The 22301-nt window shown below is 47.8% G+C and overlaps 1 protein-coding gene and 1 long non-coding RNA gene across 11 annotated transcripts in view; one reads left to right on the top strand and one right to left on the bottom strand.

Annotated features, from left to right (window-relative positions):
• ST3GAL3 (ST3 beta-galactoside alpha-2,3-sialyltransferase 3) overlaps positions 1–22168 on the bottom strand; it is a 188563-nt gene extending 166395 nt beyond the window's left edge. For 6 of the 10 annotated variants that reach the window (XM_064428646.1, XM_064428654.1, XM_064428653.1 and 3 more), the window contains exons 1-2: positions 6084–6200; positions 5357–5501 (exon numbers count right to left, since the gene is read on the bottom strand). In XM_064428646.1, coding sequence (XP_064284716.1) covers positions 5357–5471 — 115 coding nt within the window. In that variant the 5' untranslated portion in view covers positions 5472–5501; positions 6084–6200. Of the gene's footprint in view, positions 1–5356; positions 5502–5581; positions 5861–6083; positions 6201–7895; positions 8332–9735; positions 10953–11010 lie in introns of those variants that run through there. The other 4 variants (XM_064428649.1, XM_064428647.1, XM_064428648.1 and 1 more) reach the window with 4 other exon arrangements.
• On the top strand, positions 8323–11169 carry LOC135305211 (uncharacterized). The gene is made up of 2 exons (XR_010366469.1): positions 8323–8514; positions 9554–11169. It is a non-coding gene; the product is annotated as an uncharacterized LOC135305211 (long non-coding RNA).
• Positions 22169–22301: the final 133 nt, after the last annotated feature.

The following is a 22301-nucleotide window of genomic DNA, read 5'->3' as shown; positions in this document are numbered from 1 at the left end:
ATAAAGTCTACCTTAAAGAATACACACAAACACACCCTCTAAAGCAATTAAAATTGTTACCATCACCATTTGCTTGCTACCACTCACAACAGCACTGTGAGTGCCTTGACAAAACATATGCTCCCTCAGCCACCTAACCATCAATTCAGCCATCCCAGCTCAAACCACTTTCATCAGATTTATGCTCCCAGTGCCAAGCTGAGCTGGCCTGGGAGCATAAATTTTTTTATAGGAGCACTCCTGCATTCACATCTTCTGGCAAAGGCAAGTAGGACAGTCACAGCAGAACACAAAACCATGACGTGACTCTCTCCACAAAGAGGACAAGTTTTTCTCTATGGCCTAGTTGCTCACACACCGACTGAATGTCTTTTCATTGGTTCTTCACTAAACAAAGAACAGAAGGAAGTCAGATGTCGGTGTACGTAAGACCCACACCCCTGATGTGGAACAAATGGCACTCCCAGTAGCCCAAGACACAACAGCTGTACCCACCCACCCCGGATACCACCACACATCCATGAGCCACCTGAGAAAGAGTAAACATTTTCCAAACCCTTGCAAGAAGATCCAGTTCTACAGTACATTGTTAGACCTTAGTACAAGAATTGACAAAAATACCATTTTACTTTGAAAGAGATAAACCAGTATTTATTTTGATAATAAAGGTTTGATTGCTTTTGATTAATTCAGCTTTTTCTGCTGCATAACTGGTTTCCATGGAAATGCAAGTAGATTAAAAATCTGCAACCAAAAATGAGTCAGTTTTGCCTGTTTATGTCTCCTCAGTTCCCTTGGAAACAGACATTAAAAAAAAGGAGTAAAAAGGATGAGGGTCCTGAAATACCTTAGGAAAATCTCTTCCCAAAGCTTTATCTCTTTGGCTGCCTTGCCAGAATTGGAGTTGAAAATAACACATAGCAACAGATGACAGAACAGAGAGTTGATTTTTTTTAAGGAGACATCAACAGAACATACCTGGAGATGTTTCAGAAACCACATTCAAACTGACAATCTCAAATTGTATTAACGTGGGTTTTGGCAAAAGTACTTCACGCAGAGTATATATTTCCTTAAATTAGTTCAATGCTAATGTAGAAAGAAATACAATAGAGAACAAGAAAATAGCATCACACTGTCCTTGTCCCAAGTATACTTCAATACTTTGAGAGAGAGGGAAAAAGTAAAAGCTGACTTGGGGAATGAGTCCAATATTTCCATTGCCAGGACGCTTTTTAATGGATTCATTCCTTCCTTACAACACATTCATTTTGAAGTTGCAAAATCAGCTATACACACACCAGGTTAAGTAACTCCATCTCCCACCATACTTTTCAAAGACAACAGTGCACCCTCCTACGAGCTGTATCTTCACACTGGTACAGACAACATCTTCCTTCCTCCTCAGAGCTAAATGCATCAGGGAAGGAATAGGATGGGAAGCTACTTGGAAAGAGGCTGCTGTGCATGTCTCAGACCTTCAAAGCCTGCTCCTATCACTACCATTACTATGCAAGAATTCCCCAACAACCAAGTGGCCAGAAACACAAAGAACAGCAGTACAGTTATTTGCTCCTCTAAGTTCCTTCTAGAATGTTCAAGACAGCTAAGCCTGATTACAAACTAGTTATTTCCTTGTCTCCCACATCACATTATCAGCTCTCTGTGCTCAGCACACCTCTGTGCAACTCAACACTTCATCAGGGAGCTGTGGAATCCACTGTCACTGCCTATCTGGGAAGAATGTGCAGGGTCAGTGCACATCTCTTCCTACTACTGTCAGGGACTGAAGCTGCATTACAAACATCAGGAAAGAGAAAAAGGAAATCTGTCCTAAACCCTGCTCATGTACTCCCAACCATCACCAGAACTCAAGGGCCTTCCTGCATTCAGCATTACATTCCTTATTTTTGTACTTTGCTGCTCTCTGAGAACTAACAACATTCTGCCACCAACATGAAACAAGGCTTGGGGAAGAGTAGCCAGTCATGATACTCCCTAAAAGGATGAGAGAGGGTTAGCAATCGCTGGAGGTTTGTCTTGAACAGAAGAAGGAGTTGAACTTAATTCAATGTTAATTAGTTCACATTAGCTGAATTCAATCTATTCTTGTCACGGTAAAGATAAGCCTTAAAAAAAATTAATTATTTCCTATTCTCCTTTGTATTTTGGCAAGGTGTGGAGTCACACAAAAAGGAGAATAATCTTGCAGTACTCACTAAGGCATCATTCAAGGAGGACAGATTTAACATCAAGTGGAGAACATTTAATGTTAAGGGAACGTAAGAGAAACACTGGTGTGTATCTTTCAGTCTATTTCGAAGTTTAGCCTCGTTTCTTGTAGAGGTCAGATGTACATATAAACAAAATAATTCAGCTATTCATTTACTTTAGCAGCTAAATACACAAACATCCAAGTGTCAGAGAGACTAGTTTACACAGTAAACCACTTTACAGTTACCATTCAAATTCATCCATGACAATGATAAACTGAGGCATCTTCTAAAACATTAAGTGAACAAACCACACAAGCAGCAAATAAGCAGATCAAGTGTTTTCCACTATACTCTACAAAAATTGTTTATTTCCATGATTAAATGCAGTTGTCAAGTTTACTAAAGCCAGTCTCTGAAGAGATTGCAAAGGTGTCAGGGTGCTGGGATCAGCTTAGTTTTGTACCTCCTCTAGCACAACGAACAGAACAAAAACAAATGTCACTGCTGAAGCTAGGGAGTCACTATTAAACAGATGAAAGGCACTGGTCATGAGAAAAATGAAAGTAATTTAATAAGAAGATAATTCACACAAAATCAATAATTTTTGATTACTAAGGACGCCAAAATTAACACATCTGACTTGGTTTTGCCTTTGGGGACATCATTATTATCATATCCATCTTAAGGAAATTTACAAGGTCACACACGGCATTGTAATTCAGGAAATAAAACCACAACAGTTACGCACCACATATCTGGGGCACTTAACTAAGCAAGGCTCCCCTTCAGCAAACACGAAGTATAATTGCCCCATTATACATTGTATCATATTACACATTCTCAAGAAGGCCTAATCAGTTAAATAAGTAATTCAAATCTGTCATTTGTTAACTTCCAAATGCTGATTTATAGAACATTATTTATTTCACATTAACTCTTCATATGAAGTTTTCCAAACTGGGGTTTTAGATTTCTACTTTATATTTGCATAACCTCCTCTTGAGTTAAATTGCATGATAAATAAAATGGGTTTTGAAGCATAAAAAAGTCTGAAGACCAAATGAAAACAGGTAACATCCTTACTGTTTCAAAAGTAACATCTGACCCTATACATTAGGCTGCTGCTTATGTTAATATTTCAAAGAACTTCATTCAATATTTAAGACACAATCCACAAAAGTGTCTAGAAGGAACAAGAGTACAGCCTAAATTAATTGTGACAACTGATAAAGAACAATAAGTTAAATCCTCAAGCTAGCATCATCTCTCTGTACATGTTGAAGAAGCTTAATACAAGCACTACAACTTCCAAGAATAAATGAGTGACACATTTTACACAAAAGATCAGAAAAAGGGAGACACCAAACCAAAGGTCTGTTATGTTACCTCAACAGTGCTCCTGTCAGAACAGGATACCCAAAAGCAGCCAATGCACTCACCAGAAATCACTCTAAGTAGGCTGCAACTTAGAGTCATCTTTCCAGGTAAAAGTGTTCCATTTATAGAAAGCCACAGCGTCTGCACACAGATTTGCAACACTGTGCTGCAACCCAAAGTTACCACAAAACTTCCCAGGGACTGACATGGTGTAAAATAACAAACAGCACACAAAACTAAAGGCACAAAATCCAAAGAAGATTGCAGAAAATTAGAACCCTCCCCAGGACCTTGGTGTATAACACATAAACACATAGCTGCTTCTTCATTTGTAACAAAGATCACATGCAAGTTGTGGCATGAAAGTTTGGGTTTTTTTGCAAGCCTTCGGAAGTCCAACATGATTTCCTGGTGGCGTGAAGGAAGTAAAGGATGGTAGGTGGTACAATTTCATAACAGATGATCATGTAACAGCAGACATGGAAAAATTGCTCTTTTAACCACAACTGTACTTATGTTCATACAGGAATGATTTTCTACATCCTTTCAATAAAAGTGCTACTTTGCAGAAACACATGATGGAGACTTTTAACTCCCTCTCTGATGCACAAACCTGAAGAAAAAATTCCTGCTCAGAAAAACACTGTGCATCTCCTTTTACAAATTTAGTCTTACAATACTTGTTCTAGTCCAAGGCACTTTAATAGTCCCCCTGTCAAAGTCAGTGCATCAGCACAAGTGTCACACCCAAGTCATCATCTGTCATCATGCAAAACTTCTTAAGAGCACACAACAACAGATTTGGAGTACAGAGGTAGAAAAAATGTGAAATTTAAGAAGCATTGCAGCAGAAACCTCTATCAGCATGCACAAAAACACAATGCAGCAAAGAAGAAACTTGACCAGCAGCTTCTTGTCAGTTCTGAATCAGTATTTCTCAGCTGCTGATCCAGGGAGCAACAGTCAGCTCTGAGATATCTGAAACAGCCTGTGGAACAGCTGCAAGGAAGGCTGGCTTGTGTTTTGGGCAGGAGGGGAGAGGAGGGAATTGTTTTCTTGTTTTTATGTTTTCAATAAATAGTTCTTGCATGCAGGCAAAATCAACACAAACAAAAATAAGAGCAGCAACTGAGCAATCAAACTTCAGCCTAATTTCATTGCAGCTGCAACCTTCTATGGCCTTACTGCACAGTACAATCCTCAGATTGTATTCAATGAGGTCAGATGTCTCTTTGGACTTAAAAAGGTTGAAAGACATCCTGTAGATGACAGATAGTTGGCAGATAATAACATGGAAGACAAATGGAAGATGAGGATTTCTTAAGGACAAAGTAAGATGATGAGATAACCAGCACATATGATTACAGAAAGAAATCAAAATTCACCAAAGGAAAAAAAAAACCAAACATTTCTTAGATATGTTAAAATGCACAAAGGATTCAGAAAATAAAAGCTTCAACATACAAACTCTTTATTTTGACAATTAGGAAGCATAAACTAACAGAATATTCAAAAACTGAGATTTCCAATACTAGATTTATAAAGCATGAACCTGCTCTTATACCCAGTAATAAAACTAAAGCCATAAAGAGCATTAGGTAGTCACAAATTCGACCCCTTAAGCACACTAAAAGCTCTAGCATTTGAGTGGGCTTAATCACATCCCTCTAATACTACTAAATCAGAACCACCTCACGACTACTGCAACTATTTAACAGACGTTTCAGGGAGCCCAGAAACAGTTGCACCGTTCCCCTACTTACTTGAATCCTCCCATCTGAGAAGGTGCAACTTCCAAGCAGAATAGTACAGAAATCCCAGTACCAGAAAGAGGCAGAGGGCTAGCAGCAGGTTACGCATAAACACCAAGAGTCCCATCTTCACATTAAATCTGCTCTTCTACATGACCTGAGAAAGAAAAACAGGTTGAGGCTGGAGCCACCTTCTCCAACGGGCATCCCCTCCAAAACGCGCAATCCCACACCCACCCGAAGGCACAGATCCCAGACCGTGCTCCTGCACAAGGTAAAACACAGAGCACAGCAGCGGAACGAGAGCCGCCCAGACAGCCTGGGGGGGTCCCCGCCACGCCGTGACAGAGCATCAGCCCCGCTCCGCCCGCCGAGGCCTGGCGAGCACCGCGTCCTCCCGGCACGCCACCGAGCGAGCCCACAGCGCCGGGCGTCCCGCGGCAGCGGCCGGAGCCGCGGCGTCCCGGGCACTCCGCGCTGCGGGGACGCGCTGCCCTACGGGCGGTACCGGCGCCTGGGGAGAGGGGCTTGCCGGGCCCGAGCGGGACGGCAGCTGACAGCTGCCAGCGGCCGGCTGGAGCCTGGGTTTGAACGGGCAGCGGCTTCGCCACCGCCGGGCTGCCCCCGCCTCGCCGTGCTCCGCTACGGGCTACGCCGCGCCGCGCCCCGCCGGACCCCGCTCGGCGCGCCAGCCGCTGTGAGCGGCGCTGCCCGCCCGCCACCCCCCGCCCCTCCTCACCCGGCCGCCGCCGGCCCCGGGCGCTCGGCCGCCGGCTGCGCCCCCCGGGCGCGGGGCTGCGGGCGCCGCCATGCCGGGCGCGCCCAGCGGGACCCGCCGCCGCCGGGGGGCGCCGCGGCCGCCAATGGCGCGCCGGGGCGGGGCGGGGCCCGCCCGCATAGCGGCCGCCGCCGGCCAATGGGACGGCGCGGGGGGTCGCGCTCCGGCCAATCGCGGGAGGCGCCCGCAGCCAATGGCGCGCGGGCAGGGGGTCCCCGCCGGAGGAGCGCTGCGGCAGGGCGGCGGTGCGCGTGCGCAGAGCGCCGCCTTTCCCCCCTCCAGAAGCAGCGCGTGGCCGTGGCGCCGCGTTGAACGGCCCGGGCCCGCTCCCCCCTCACGGCCGCTGCCGGGCAGCGCTCCTCCTCCAAACCCCGCCGCCGCTCCCCCGTCACGCCGCCAGAGCACTGCGGTGCCGCCAGGCATGGCACTGGGTGGTCCCTGCTAGCACTGTACCCCGCTGTGAGGCTCCGCGTTGTCACCCCACAGCGCTGCACCTTCCGCCAGCTGAGGCGCCTCAGCTGCTGCCGGCCGCTGCGCCCTGCAGTGACACGGCATCGCCCGCCCTCCGGGCACCGCGCTGAGGGCGCTGCGCCTCCCTTCAGGTGCCCGACCGAGCACTGCTCCGATGGGCTCCCAGCCCTGCCAAGCTCCAGCCACGACACGACAACGCAGCCCTGGGTTTGCTTCCATCACTGCCCCCCACAGCACCTGCCCCTGCTGCACCGTCCTGCCACTGCCTTCGCACTATCGGCTGGCTTCTGCAAACCCTCCCAGCGCTGCAGACCCAGCAAGGTCCTGCCCAGCCCCTGCCCAGCTCTGCGCCACCTCCCCGGTGTGGCACAGCCTCCAGCTGGACCACACCAGGCACACTGCACGGCACAGCTCACGCCACGCAGACAGTGCGGCTTCCCGGTATGTTACAGCCTCCACCTTCCCACGGCACAGCTGCCCTGTGAGCACAGCAGCACTGGCACCAGCCTGCAACGCAATCTTCCCACAGCATTGCCCTCGTTCTTGCTGGCCCCACAGCCTTCTAATGCTCCTTAGGCAGAGGGCAAGTGACAAACTCTAACACCTCTCAGGGATAGAACGACAAAGGGAAATTATTAGTCGTGAAGGGGAAAGTCATCTGGAAGGAAAGACACGGTGAGGAATAAACTTGCATCTTTAGTGACCAGCCCAGTGACCCTCCATTTGTCACTGATAACAGAAGAAAAACAAAAGGTGATTTTAAGGGAACCTTAGTAAGATCATGCCCAGCATGGTGGCAGCTCCCACTGAGGTGAGCCCAGCTGGCAGTGTTGAATGGCAGACACTGCCTTGAACAGCACAGAGCTGTCTGAGTACTATTGACAAAGTCAGTTGACAAAAGGCCAAGTTCCTGCTGGTCACAGGGGGAGCTGGTGGGGGCCCATACAGCCCCATTTTCACAGCCAGAAACCCCACTTTGTGCTCTGCACAAATGAAGTCGGTGCAGGTTGGTTGCTAGTGTAGCACCCACGCAGCCAGGCTTCCAGAGCTACCATGCTGCAGAGACACAAGGGAGACACATGTCACACTGATACACCATTAGGTTTTTTGGATGCCAACAATGACTTCTAGAGACAGCACAGGAGACCAACAGACTCATGCAAGCACCTAGGTATCACTGGTACCAATATCACCATGAGGCGGTATGTGGAGAGGGGACACGACCACATCCATGCAGCCCTGTCCATCTGCAGATCTGCCCCCAGGCTGCTGCCCCATCAACCCCCAGTTCAAAGGGCTGACCTGCTCAGGACGCTCGTTGCTCTGAGGCAGCTCCCTTCCCTCCAGCTTCACAGCCAGCTGGCAGCCAGGGCTGGTGCAGGCAGCCTCCTCCTATGGCCCCAGCTCTGCTACCGGGCTCATTTCTTCCAGCAACTCCACTGACTCCTGTGCCACATCATGTCTGGCTGGAGCCCAGTTTTACTTTACAAACGCTTGCTTTATGCCTGCTCCTCTCTTCCCCTCTTCATCCCTCCATCTGCGTAAGCTGGGTGTCATCTCCCTGCCTCAACTGCCCTTGTCCCTGTGACACGGAGCTGCTGCACTGCCTGCTGCCACTGCGCCACATCTGCTCCAGCTGTCCCCAAGCTTCACCTAAACCGCCCCCGTACCGCATTTGAACCCCGCGGTGTGTGGGCACAGCAGGTGATCTGATTTCAGTGATGAGATAAGCGGGGACCTACAGCACAAAGCCAAATAGCGACAAGTCTGGGGCTTGCTCCTGAGCCCGTGTTTGTCACTCAGGAAACTCTAACCCCGTTATCAGGTGTCAGTGTGCTGCAAAGAGCCCGGGATGAAGTCACCCTTCTTGCCAGCCCGGAAAAAACTCAGCAGGCGAGCGCTGTGCATCTTGGAAAATCAGGTAACAGTGCCTGGCAGCTGTTTGATGGCCATGAGATGAATTAAGGCAATGATTAGTGGCGTGATTTGATTCAAGTAGCAGGACTTTAGTCTGAACATGTTCCTACTTAGCTTACACATTTCATTCGCAGGCAGATGTCAAGCTGGATGTTGCTAGGAGATAGACAGCAGGGGAATAATTAAGTCTGATTAAATCCTATCATATTGCTGCGCTGCTTTCCAGAATGCTCTGGAGCTTTTTAAAGCCAAACTGACCAAATGATCAGGCAAATGGTCTAGCCCATCCTGCTCAACAAAACACACTTGCAGTAAACCAGCTGAGCAGCAGCACTGGCCATGATCTGGAGAAAAAAGGCTCTGGCAGAGGGCAGAGCTGGTGGCTGCATTACCAGGTAGCATAAAACAGTTAGGGCTGGTCACTGCTTGGAGCAGGCAGTGAGGGGTCCTACCCCTGTGTTCCTGCATCACTGCTGCAGAGACACTTGCAGAGACACTCCTGTAGGACTAAGCATAATTTGGACACACCAGCATGACCATAAGCAAAGTTTCCTTGAGCCCTTCTTTTGAAAGGAGCCCACCTGAGGTATGCCAGAATTGCTCTGCAAATTCCCCTCATGTGCATGAGATGCTGAGCAGTATCTTTTCCCCCCAGTAAATTAAGTTAGGCTGTAACTATTTGCACCAGATGCCAAATACACACATCAGCCTTCAAGCTTCCTTCATAGAGACTTCTAATCTCTATAAAAATTTTACTCTATAAAAATTACTATTCTAATACTCACACTGTAATCCTTCTCCCCAAATTAAATGTCATCAAATCAGACCCAATACAAATTAATGCAATATTTTATGATTAATTACATACCACTATATACCATAGCAAAGATCTCTTTCAGTAATGGCTAAACAGAGATTACCTATGTGGATGCACAAGGCTCAAGGAATGCAATCTGGGCTGTAAGACACTTGTAGTTTGTCTTATTTCTCTGACCAAACTTGTTTCATCTCACACACCCATTATGTATTATTCTTATATGCAGACTCTGAACGTGATCAGGCTGTGGAGAACACTTTACATATCTGGTGCTCTGGCTACTCTAAGAACAGATATGTTAAACAGCATCAGCGCCAGGCCCACACAAAACAAGTTAAAACAATCTGAACTTGGCTCAAAAATTCTGCCACCCTCCAGATGTTTTCAACAGCAAAGGATCACACTTACCATGTTGGGAGCAGGTAAACACCTGGAGCCTGCCTGATTGCCTCCCCGCGTGCTCTGCCTGACTGGACCAGGTTTCCAAGGATCTTCCTCAGATGAAGTGACCCCGTGGTCCCACCTGGCAGGCGGCTGTGTGAGTGCAAGCCCCTGGCCAGCACCCTGCTCAGCAGTTCATCTCCTTGCAGTAATTCCAATACACTATGTTTGGTTCACTCATAGTTTCCAAGAAAGGAGGTAGGCTTGAATTGAAGACAAGCATTGAAGACTCCCACTTTTCTGGGTCTGTTTCAGGAGTCCCTGACCGTCACGTTCAGAAGAGCATCCCACCTCCCTGTGTCTGGCTTCAGCTTGCAGACATACCATTTTATTCTGCCTTCTGCTTGATTAAAGAGCCTTTCAGAGCCTGGCATTTTCTCTTTGTGACACTACACATATGCTGCAAGCAAACCCCCTCTCATCCGTCTTTCTGAAAAGCTAAATATACTGAGTCGCTTAATTCTCTTTCTGCCAGGCTTTTCCTCCCACCCTCAAGCCATTTTTTTGTGTTTCTGCTCTATAGAGCCTCTCTGATTTTCCTGAATCCTTTTCAAGATACAGAATCCCACATTGAGCCTCCCTAATGCTTTGACACAGGGATTTAATCTGCTTTTCCTACTTTCTGTCTTAAAGGGCTGCATTAGTCCTTTCTACCACAGCATCAGGATAAGGATTCAGGCAGGATCCTCTTGAATCTTTTCCAGACCCCCCTGCTGGCAGGTTAGAACCACCTGTATCTCAGCTGCACATCCAGGAACTGATGAATGGAGTTTGCTGGTTGGAGACACCTCCACTCGCACACACCTCCCTCACTTGCTCCCTTGTCCTAGAATCATGGATGTCATAGTTGCCACATTTGGGGAGGCTTAGGGAGCTGAGCTTGGCAGGCCTTAGGAAGATTTGCTAAGCCCTGGTGAGCTGTCCAGGAGCAAATGTCCTGCTCCTAGTAGGTTACTGCACCGTGAAAGAGAGGAGAGCACAGAACCAAGCAGTGCCTGCTGGCATGCAGGCTGGTTTGACTGTCTAGGAAATATTTTGCAATGCCTGTTAATATTTTACCCATTTTGTCCAGAGTGACAATGGTCACTGTAGAATCTGTGCACTGACTAGTTACCAGGCTGCACACCATGATCACAGCCTCTTAAAAACAATTGGCTAGGTGAAGGTTCCCTCTTTAATTCTACTCCTTAAGAAACCAGCTAAAATAACCCTCCCCCCAGCAGCCTCCCCAGTGAAGCCTACCTGAGATCTGGCAGTGAAATAGGGAGTCTTCCTCAGCCCAGGTGCCATTACTGGATATCACAGTGCATTTCTTCATGCCAGTGCTGCAGGAATCTTGAATGAGCCCAGTTCCAGCTGTGGCCATGCTGCCTCTCTGAAGCCAGGAGTGCTGTCCTTGAGTTTCTGACATGATTGCTGAATAAACTTGAATTTCTGAGATGCTTAGAACTGTGATGGCCATGAGCCCCAATGGGTTCATCTTGAGCTCTCCAAACAGGCACTACCCCATCCCCTTTCATACCATAAAAACAGCTGGAAGAGTCAGGTGAGGCAGGCAAGCACCATCCAGCCACTGCCTCCTCTCAAACAGGAAGGGCAGGAGTGACTCCACCTCATGTGCTGTCACAGAGAGGAGGGAATTCGGCAAAGCAGTGGCACAAGAAAAGGCTGCAGCTCCCCATTCCAGCCACACTCATGCTACAGGCCCAAGTAATTTGCAAACAATTTGATGATTTAATCAGAGACTTTCCCAAACACATGTGTTAATTTTTAATGAATGGTCAGCTGGTAGGAGGCAAACATAATCTAAAGGGTCAAGGCAATGGGCAGAGAGCTCCAGACTGCCACTGGGTAAGTGAAAGCATAGCTAAAGGCACCCTGAGGCTGTTACACAGGGAAACTCCTTCCTGGGCAAAAGGAAAGTTCTGGGTGCTGAGAGTAGGAGCATTTGCAGAGAACACTTTGCCTTCTCAACTGCTTTCAATAATGCTGTAGGATTTTAATTAAAAGTATGTATTATAAAGAATTAATAAGACTCAAGTAGATTAACAACTACGCATATTAACAGCTACATTCTGAGATCTGTCAGTGAGCCAAGGCTTAATGGGGAGACATCAACAACAGGAAGCCTACTTAGACCCCCAGTGACCTCTGGTCCAGTGCCATTTAATACATCTTAATATCCATAATCTGGATGACAAGATGAAGGCTTACATTTGGGGCTGATAAAACACTGAACGCTGCTTGCTGCTACAGCATGAGCTGAATGGCCTGGGAAAATTATAACAGTCCCCAGCCCAGTGATGGGCTGCAAAGGAAGCTTCTTGGGAATGGAGAAGACAGGCTGTACCACAGGGTAGAGAATCTCCCTGAAAGCAGGGGTGGGAGGCAAAATTAAGGAAAAAAGCTGCAAAAGAGCTGTCCCCACATGTGACTGTTGCCATGAGCCTGCAGCACAGTACCTTGGCTCTGAGGGCCATGAGTCAGAGGGGCATGGAGAGGATTTCCAAATTGCTGGCAAAGCCAACTTGATGTCTGGTCCAGCTATCCAAACTTCAGAACAGGCACAGAAATGCCAAGGAGCAGCAACACTATCACAAAAAAGGAGCCAAGGGTTGGAAATGTGACAAATAAGGATGTGAGGAGTACAAGGTACTTCACTGCCCCAGGAGAGGGTTTCCTCACTGCCAGAAGGAGCAGAGTACTGGTATTGGCAGAAGGAAGGGCAGAAGCCAAAGGTGAGAAGTTGAAGATGGGAAAAACTGAAGTCTGGAATCAAGTCTGTGGCACAGTCACTGAAGGTTGCAGAGGCAGCCATCCTTACCATGAAGCAGCTTGCAAAATAAGTTTAGATCTCAACTAGATCTCAACAAGTTTAAGGTCTCAACTTGAATGTTTTGACATCGGTGGCTCAGGCATGAAGAAGAGATGCTGGATGGATGTGCTTGCTGTATTGCCCTGACCTGTAAGCAGCCCTCCTGATCTCCTGTCCAAACAGCTCTAGCAGCAAAAAGGAGGCCAGCACTGATTCCTGCAAGCCAGAGAAGGCAGTGGAAAAGTTGTGGAGGGCTCTGCCTGAGGACAGTTTTGTTCACCTGCTCTTCCAGCTTATGCACATGTCTTTCTAAAAACAGGTACAACAGCCTGAGCTGGCTCTGTAGCATTACACTCCTTGCAGCAGTGCTCATTGCCAGCCCTTGACCCAGGGAATGCATAATTTCCAGCCTGGAGCTTTAGTACTTAATTACTTGCAGTGCAGCAATCCCTTGTGTACCTTCAGCTGTCCTGCTATGGTGATAGGGCCACTAGCCATAGGCTCCTCTTTTCATCCTGTTCAGCCTGAACCTCCTCTCCATTGCTCCATGGTGAACTGGAGCCTCTGAACCCAAGTAATGCACCAGCAACCTTCACACAACACAGCAACTCTGTTACTCATACCTGTCTCTCCCATATATACCCAAGTGAGCTGATGACCCACAGCATAAGCACAGCAGCACAAGTGCCTGAGTCAGTGTCCACTTCAGGTTTACAAACCTTCCCCATTTGTGTCACTCTGATCTCTTCCCCAGGTGCCCAAAGGAAATGGTCAGCAATGCTGCCTTTGGTAAGCAACTCCCAGGACATGTCCTGTGTGCAGAGCTACAGGCTGCACCTCTGTGGGTGACTGCCCCTCTGAAAACCCTGTGATGCACCAAGGGACATCAACATCTCCCAGGGTGCAGAGCCATGAGCCCAGAGAGATGCTCTTGAAACATCTCACCTCTTACACGTCTGAGACTAGGGCAAGCATGATGCTCAGGAAGGGGATCAAGGAGATGGGAAGCAGCAAGGGCAAGGAGCAGGAGGAGGAAAGGAAAGCATCAGGCATCTCAAATGCTGCCAGTCACTGGGAAGGTGGTGGGAGGAAATGCTGGTGCTGCTGGTGGAGGTGCTTCCCTGTTGGTCACGAGAACAGCTGCCTGGCCTGGGACACTGGGTTGGCAGGGTAGCTGCTAGCTGAGGTAGCCCTGCCATGTCCCAGTGCCTTTCTTCCCCACTCCTGGGTGCTGAGGCTTATCTGCTCCCTCTAGGGAAAAGGAAGAAAGGTGAGGAGTCACCCAGCATGGCATTGGCCATAGGAGCTGTGTGAGTGTGCAGGGGCTGAGGGCTCAGTTTGCACTGCCCTGACCCCTGTGATGCAGGGTGTGGCCAAGGGTTTGTGCTCTGCTGAGGGACACAAACATGCTCGGTTTTGGAGATTCAGCATTTGTGACAACCTGTGCATTCTTGCAGCTGCTTTTCATAACAGGGAGTTAGAGCAGCCAGGGGGAAAGGCCTCTGGGTGCTCTGTTTGCTAGCAGGATGTGGGCTGATAGCAGCCATGAAGAGGCAGCCACAGGCAGGGGACACAGAGAGAAGGGTGCTGCCGAAACACCTCAATCCCCCCGAGCACCAGTGGCTGCTCCCAGCAAGCCCAGAGCCACAGCACACAGTGAGTGCTGCCTTCCCTGGGGGAACAGCCCACACTTCTCCATTGCGCCAGGTGGCTGCAGCTGGGAGAGGCATTGCATAGTCTGGATGTGGAGTGAGCCTGTCATCTCTCCCTCATCAGCACAGCCAGGATAAAAATATCCCAGAGTGGGTTGATGGTGGCTGTGCTATAGTCTCCATTATGCAGATGAAAATGGCTGGTCCCTGCCAGAATGCCTGGGGAAGCACCAGCTCCTCTGCCCTGCGCTGGCACAGGATCCTGAGATCCTGTGCTGTGCTGCAGAAATCTCCACAGGAGAGAGGTGCCAAGGACAGACCATGGCATAGAGCATCCCAGCCAGGCACAGCACACTGCTAGGGATCTCCTGGTCAGGGCAGACAGCTCCACAAATCTTTGTCCCTCCTCAATGCATGGGACTGAGCAGGGTGGAGGGAAACAGAGTTTCACAGCCCACTGCCATGAACTCCTAACAGTAATGAAATGGGGAGCTGCCCAGGCAGCACATGATGAGTCAGAAGTGCACCCAGGCAGCTGAGCTGACAGCACTGTGTGTGCGAGCATAAGGGCACAGGGAGCTGAAGGACAAGTTAGCAGAGCAGCCACAGCATGAGTGGGATGAACCCTCAGCCCACAGGAAAAGCCAGAGAAGCACAAGAGCAAGGGGCAAATTTACAGCTTGGCAAGAGGGCTGGCTGGCTTTGTACCCTGCAACATGCTGCCAAAGGGCAAAGCTGCCAGCTCCTCCCTTCCCATCCCAAATCCACATGGCCTGACAGTGAGCACAGCTGCTGACGCTGAGCCTCGGGCAATCGCTCACCCAATAAACCTGACTGAGCGGGGAAAGCAGCAGAGACTGCTGGAGAAGTCAGGAAGGATGTAGCAGCTCCTGTAGGAATGGCTTACAGGATAAGATCGTGAAGCCAGCACCAGAGATTCTGGCTCTGATATAGACTCTTGGCTGGCAGGCAGAGTCTGATTTCATCCCAGCCTCAGAGGTGCCCTCAGGATGTCACAATCATACTTGACCACAAACCTGAAGTGCTGTTTACTCACCCTCACCGCATGGTGTGGTTTCCTCAGATCCTGGGCCAGCAGGGCAAGCCCCCTGCACAACCAAACCTCTCCTGCAACGGTGACACAGCATTAAGGCCACACTGACTGGGTGGCACTTCCCAGAGGCACACGCTCCAAGCACAGACCTGTCACACCTCTCCCTGCACCAGACTGTTGGCAGCTCCCACAGCCTGCAGGGAGCTGTCGCCAGGGATCAGAGCCCTGAGCAATCTCACCTGCTTGTAGGGCTGGAGGAGAGGTTGTGCTGGGAGAGCAGCAAGTCCAAAACACCATATGGCCCAGCCATAGCCAGGCATCTGTTCACTGGGAAGCAGAAAGTCTGCCTCAGCAGGTACCAGGCACCTCTCCAAAAAGGCTGCACAAGGGCTCTTCTGTCCAGTGGCTTCAGGAAGAAGGATTCTCTAGGCAGGCTCCAGCCTGCCTGAACAAGGGCTCTCTACTGTGAGAGGTGATGACTGTCCAGCTCCCAGGATCACACCCACAGCCCTAGCCATGCACTTTCTGGGAACAATCTGTGCAGCCTCCATACAGCCACTGCACAACTGGAGGCTGCTTCTTTGCAGAGTCTGCACAGATGGTCAAAGGACTGATCCAGGTCCCCCAAATCTACCCACACAAGATGACAGAGTGGAGGACACAGGCAGGCAGGAGGGATCCTGGGCAGCTGTCTCAGCCAGCATGGTCCAGGGTAGGAGTGAACAAAGCAGGCTCCTGGGGAAAGACCTCCCCAGCACATTGTGCCAGTGCAATGCCCCACACAGGCAACAGTTCAGCCCAGAACAGGCAGGGCAGTGGGGCAGGAGAGACCTCACTACACTGGGCTGGGACCCCTTGAAAGGGCTCCTCTGGAGAAGGTGAGGCGTGAGGAGCAAGAAGCCCTTCCTCCTGTGCTGGCCCATCAGGTGCTGACGTGCCTGGCTCCCAGCCCACCAGCTCGGAGTCACGCAGCTCCCATGAACGCTGTCTTTCTTCTCCCTGCTGCAAAGCCCTTGGCAGCCCCTCACCCGCTTCGACTGGGGAGGGAGAAGAGCCAAGATCTCTTTTTCTGTCCTTTCCCCTTGCCAGACTCTGCACAGTGCTGAGGGCCCAAGCTGGGGGTCTCCCTCCTGGTGACAGCACTGCAGACCTCTGCTCCCACAGGAGTCACCCTCCAACCAACGAGGAAGAGCACGGTTGGCTCCAGCCCCACTGTGTGGACTGCTGAGGGTCCAAAGAGGATGCCCTGTGCTACCTCTGCAAATGAAAGAGAGAATGGCAGAATATGAGCATTTACATTTCTGCCAGTCCCTGTGGACGCCAGCTGTTAAATGGTGTTTGGAAACATCTATCCAGCTGGAACTGGGAAGGCCAGAGAGGACTCAGGACAGACCCATCTCTGGCTGCCAACACAACTGCTCTCTTCATCCTGCCCTGGCTCTGCTGCGCCTGGACAAGCAAAGCTGTGTTCCTGTTGCAGAGCCAAGTAGCCTGGGCAGCCATCCACCACAGGCAAACCGTTCCAAACCACATGGGCTGCTTGGCCCTTTGGTGTAGCCGCTCCCCATCACCAGTTTCCTTGCTCTCCTGTATCACATCACTCCTGTTTTCCATGGAACTGTCTGCAACTTAACTGCTCCTCTGTACCTGCAGCCCATCAGCACCCACCACCCACACTAAAGGCATGCATATCCTGCACCCATTTCTTTTTAATTGCTTGGAGCTATTAGGAAGGAAGTTTGAGTTAACCCCTGCTGCAAGGACAGGCAAGAAAATTAGCCCAAAAGTTGCAGAAATTAGATAAAAGTTGCACTTGAGGAAATGAAGAGTCCAAGCATATGAACTAATATCAGTTCATTCACAACCATCTGATCCCCATGTCTGAAGTGTCTCTGGAGGTCCATGGATACAACACACTGCCATGCCTCCCTACATTCAGCAAGACTGTGGGATTGAGTTACTGTACTTCTTGAAGTAGTTTGCTTTGGTCTATAGCATACTTGTTGGGCTGTAAAGACAGGTTTGCTCCTAACTCCATATGGAGGACTTCAGCCTGGATATGAAAACCAGCCACCCACCTTGCCTACAGCCTGTGAGGAGGCAGCTCTTCCTTCAGCCAGCAGTGTGGATAACGGTGAGAGCATCCCAGTTCCTGGGGTGTTGGGCGGCATGAGGAGCCCACGCTGCCAGGCAGTAACTCATGGGAGGTACAAGAGCACAGGCAGCAGGCCTGTTTCATTTCTCTCCTGCATCATGTACTGAAGGTGTTCACAGCCACTAGAACCATTCATAACAGTGAGAACGTTTCCTAAATGCAAAATTCCAGGCCAAAGACACCTCTTCTGAGGCTCTCCTACCTTACTCAGTTTTGTTTCAAAATTAACATGCATACTATACCATTTAAATCTTTTTCCAGTACCCTCCCACACACTTCCCTCATTTGCTAGGTGCTGTCAGAACTGTTTTGATGCTGGCGTTGTCACATTACTCATGCTGCAGCAAGGAGGCTGTGGCAGTGCTTGTGCATGGATCTGCCACAGCTTCCTGAAAAGATGGCAATCAGGTGAATGTTTCCCATTCCTCTGGAGACCATTCTGGTGAGGTCAAAGGAAACTGCAGATACACACCCTCAGCCATGCTCATTACTGGAACCAAGCAACAAACACCACCTGGAATGTTGTGCTCTTCATTCATCCAAGGGAGAAATCTATAGCTGTTCAACAGCTCTAACAGCAATGTGGAAAAATTAAGACTGATTAGGAGAAAAAGGCTTATTCTGACTTTCATCAATACAACAACATTGTTGTCCATGTTCAGTTGAGAATACTACACACTTTACACTAATCTAAATGCCCACACTGACAGGTTTTGTGTAGTATCTACAAATTTGTCAGGGAAAAGGAGCCATTATCATTTTCTCTAAACTACAAAAGCTGGCTATAGGAATACCTGGCACATTAGGTTTCAAAGATATGAGCTGAAATAACACTACAATAAGCAAATTACTCAAGGTTACTGATACACTTGGTGTATCAGTAACAAAAATCCCTGAGCTAAAGTAGAAGAATCTCCTTTCTCTGACTGCCAATTCAGCAGGTCTTAACCAGCACTGTGAAGTTCAAGAGTCAACACCAAAGTAAAGAAAAGAGCTGTCTGAGACTGCGCCCAGGTAAGATTTTCTGATGAGTCCTCTTCTGGCACTCTCAGCTACAAAGGGATCCTAAGGCAACTCAGTTCTTGCTGCAGATGTCTCAGCTCTGTGTTTCAATGAGGAGAGATGATTCTGTGGTTCCATCCCTGTTCTAGTTAAACAGCCAAGCAGGACTGAGTCCTTAAATAACAGAACTCCACTTAGGTCTCTGAAAGACACCTGAGAACTCACTAGATAAGCATTAAGGAGATGAATATTAGAAAAGAATAATGCTAATCGAAAAATTAGAAGCATGATGAGTATTTCCAAGTCCCATTGCTTTAGTTCTTAAATTAGTTTAGAGATTGTCTTTTTTGAAACTAGATTTATTTCTTGAGGAAACTGAAAACAACATACAGGCTACCAGTCTTGATTTCACCCCATGTTTCATTAGAAAACAAGCACAACTGCAGACATGTCAGACACCAGGAACCCAGTTAAAGAATGGAAGAACTGAGATGCACTGGAAGCTTTAGGATATGTCACTGTGCTCCTCAAACAGTGCAGAATCAATTCAACCCAGCTAAAAACACCATAAAGAGAGAGAAGAAGCAAGGAGATGGGTCCTACTACTGACAGTATTGCCTCTGGTCATCTGAGAAGTCTGCTGATAGAAAAGAGGTCTCCTAGAAGTTCAGCCACAGGCAGAAATATTACTGCAATCAGGTACTTTACAAAGAATACAGTCACCTTTTAAAATCTTATGAAAAGTTATCACTGACTTGTGAAGCTCATGCCACTATTTGTTTATACAAAAAATTCTCCTTGTGGGTCCAACCTGAACCAGTCACAGATGGAAGCTTCATGAAAAGTGAAGAGGTCTAGTGACTGCAGCACCACATGCAATGGACCCAACAAAAGGCCACCAGAGCCACACTGAGCATGATTTTGTACTGAACATGCTCAAGAAACACCTGACTAGCTGATAATCTGGCAGCCCCTCACCCTCACTGGAATGATGCTGTAAAAAGGATAATAAACTCTCTTCTAAAAAAGCCAAAACCACTGAACAAAATTATCAGACATGATAAAACTCTTGGTAATGGAAAGCCTATGTACTTTTGAGACAGCTGCTCTGTACAGAGCTTTTACTGCTATGTGTTATACTTCAAGCCATAAACCAAATTGCATTTGCAAAGTCAGATAATAAAGACTCCTCAAACATCAGGGTCACTGATCTTAAGTTCGGAGAGAAGCCTAAAACACAGTTTAGCCCCTGCAGCTGTTAGCAGTATTATTTGAATGATGCAGCACAAGAACTGACAGGAAAATTGGGAAGGCCCTTTGTCTCAGAGTGCAGGATGGCAGCAGTTTCCAACACAGTGCAGTCAACTGTGCAACTGTCAACAAGAGCAAATCTGGCACCTGCAGAAAACATGCCAGCAACAGATAACAAAGCTCCTGTTCCAGAACAAATACTATGCATAGCAGCTCCTGAAAGTCACTGAATACTGTCAGAGCTGAGTGGCAAAACCTGCTGCAGGTGAACAACAGAATATATTGAGTTGGAAAGGACACACAAAAATCAATAAAATCCATCTCTTGGCCCTGCACAGACCAGCCCGAGAACCAACCCCAAGAACACCATACCAAACAAATCCAGCTGTTTCCTACGAGGTCATCATTTTAGGATGAAGCTGTTGAACTATGTGTTTGCAGCACAGGTAGTATAGCATCTGGCACCTAAAAGGTGAATTTAAGTTCTACAGCAGTTTGGGGACAAAGACTGAATGCAGGTACCTTTTCCCTGGAGGGAGAGTGGCAGATTGTGACAAGGAGTATATTTTCAGTTACACACAGGTAGTGTTCATCCTATGAGAAGTTAATACCAAATTAACTCTGACAGAACAGAGGCAAGTTTGTTAAGGCCCTGCCAGCTCTTCTCCACATTTGCTCACAGCACATCACTTCAGAGGCTTATATAAAAGCTCAGATGTCAAAGTGCAGTTTCATTCCTATTGCCTGGACCAGATTAACTGCAGCTACTAGACTCAGGTCTTAACAAACCTGGTTTTATCAAGCCAACTATCCCATTCATCAGAAAGCCATTTAATACCCTGAGACCAGGAGTTTTGGACATGGTAAAAGGAAAAAAACTCAAAACCAATACAAACCAAAAACCACACAAAAAACCCCTCTCATTATCTCCTTTCAGAATCTGTTTAAACCTTCCAATACTGATGAATAAGGTATTCCACCACAAAATTCAGACAGATTACCTCTATGCAAAACAGTGTGCAAATTTTTGCTACTTATCCTTCTGACCCTATAAAAATGTAGGGCTAAAGATTTTCTGTATAAAAGTTGCAGTTTATTTCTTTTCTGATCAAGAGTTGTATCACTACTCAATACTACATTTTATTGCTAATCACAAATTGATGCACCGGGGTTTCAGAAGGGTTTGGTTTGTAGCGTTCCTATGTAACAAAAGGAAAAAAGTTACAAATCCAGACTTTGCAGACACATTGCCATGTCCCTATAGAAGCAGGGATGCATTAGGTCTGTTTCATTAGAAAATTCTCCTCTTGAACAGTTTCTGGAGAAAAGACAATCATGATTTTCTCCAGTAGGAAAATCCACCTCATTCCATGCAAAAAGAAGGTGGCCAATCTGCTCCACAGCCTAAAATTCCTTTCCTACAGAATGGGAAAGGAACATGTATTTACACTGCTCCTACTGTGGTATGTTAATGCTTTAATTATTAGGAGCAAGTTGGCACATCTTCCAGGTATACCTACTACCCAGCTCAACTCATCTTCCTATGGCTGGGGTAGCAAATTCTCTCCACCACAACTGAGTTGTGTCCTAACACTCTATAAAAATGCTACAGCAACCTTTGCCAGACAGCAACACGGCAGCACTCCTGCTCCAGAAGAGCATTGCACAGCCTTTCAGTTAGAACACACATCTCAGTGCATACTTCATCTGTCTCAGACCCAGTATTAGTTGCTGCAAGCAAAAGCCCATGGACACACAACAGATAGTGCTGTCCCAGAGCAGCACTGCTTCAGATTCCGCTGCCCTGTCATCCCCAACACTGTGATGCTTGAATTTCAAGAAGGGAGAGTTAGGACTGTCCCTTTAGTCATATTGCCTTAGAGAAGCTCAAAACAAACTCTTTGGGAGCTGAATGTCTATTGGGAGCTGAACACCTATTCTTGTTAGAAGGCTGCACTTCACAAGGCTCCAGAGATTTCACTGGTTCTGAGGCACATACTATTAACAATTAAACTCATGATTAAGTAAGTCAAAAGCACTATCAGAACAAAAATATTAAATGGAAGGTTAAATAATTTGTCCTACAGGATTCAATTTCACATTTCACCTGTTCACACAAGCACCTCCAGTCTGTTCAGATCTGAACAGCCTACAGCTCAACCTCAGAAAGGAGGTGCTGAGAAACAAGAGACTGAAGCTGCTTGCAACAAAAAAAAAATGGATATAAATATAAAAGAGGTTCCATTTCCAGCACCAGTAATACTGCCTGCTCAAGCCCAGGTGTGGTCACCAGGGAGACTCCTAAATTCAGGAACATTATTCAGTTAAAACAATAGACCATACTATTCTGCAGCTGCCAGGATTCCTGGCAACAACTCCCCAAAGAGTTTGCCACCTGTCAAAATTGTCTCTAAATAAAAAGCAAGACTGTTCAAAAAAATGAAAGCAACATCCCCAAGCTGGCTTATTTGGTAAGGACCCAACTTCAGACCAGCAGTCTGCAGGCATCAGCTTCGGCAAATGGGATCTCTTTCACTATACAACAGCTGCCTTACAGCTACTGCAGAGCATCAGCCTTTTAGCTTCCTTAAAATATAAAAGAAC

This window comes from Passer domesticus, chromosome 7, assembly GCF_036417665.1.
Source record: "Passer domesticus isolate bPasDom1 chromosome 7, bPasDom1.hap1, whole genome shotgun sequence".
In the NCBI taxonomy this organism is placed as follows: domain Eukaryota; kingdom Metazoa; phylum Chordata; class Aves; order Passeriformes; family Passeridae; genus Passer; species Passer domesticus.
Note: the sequence above shows the minus strand (reverse complement) of the source record. Positions and strands in the feature narration are given on the sequence as shown.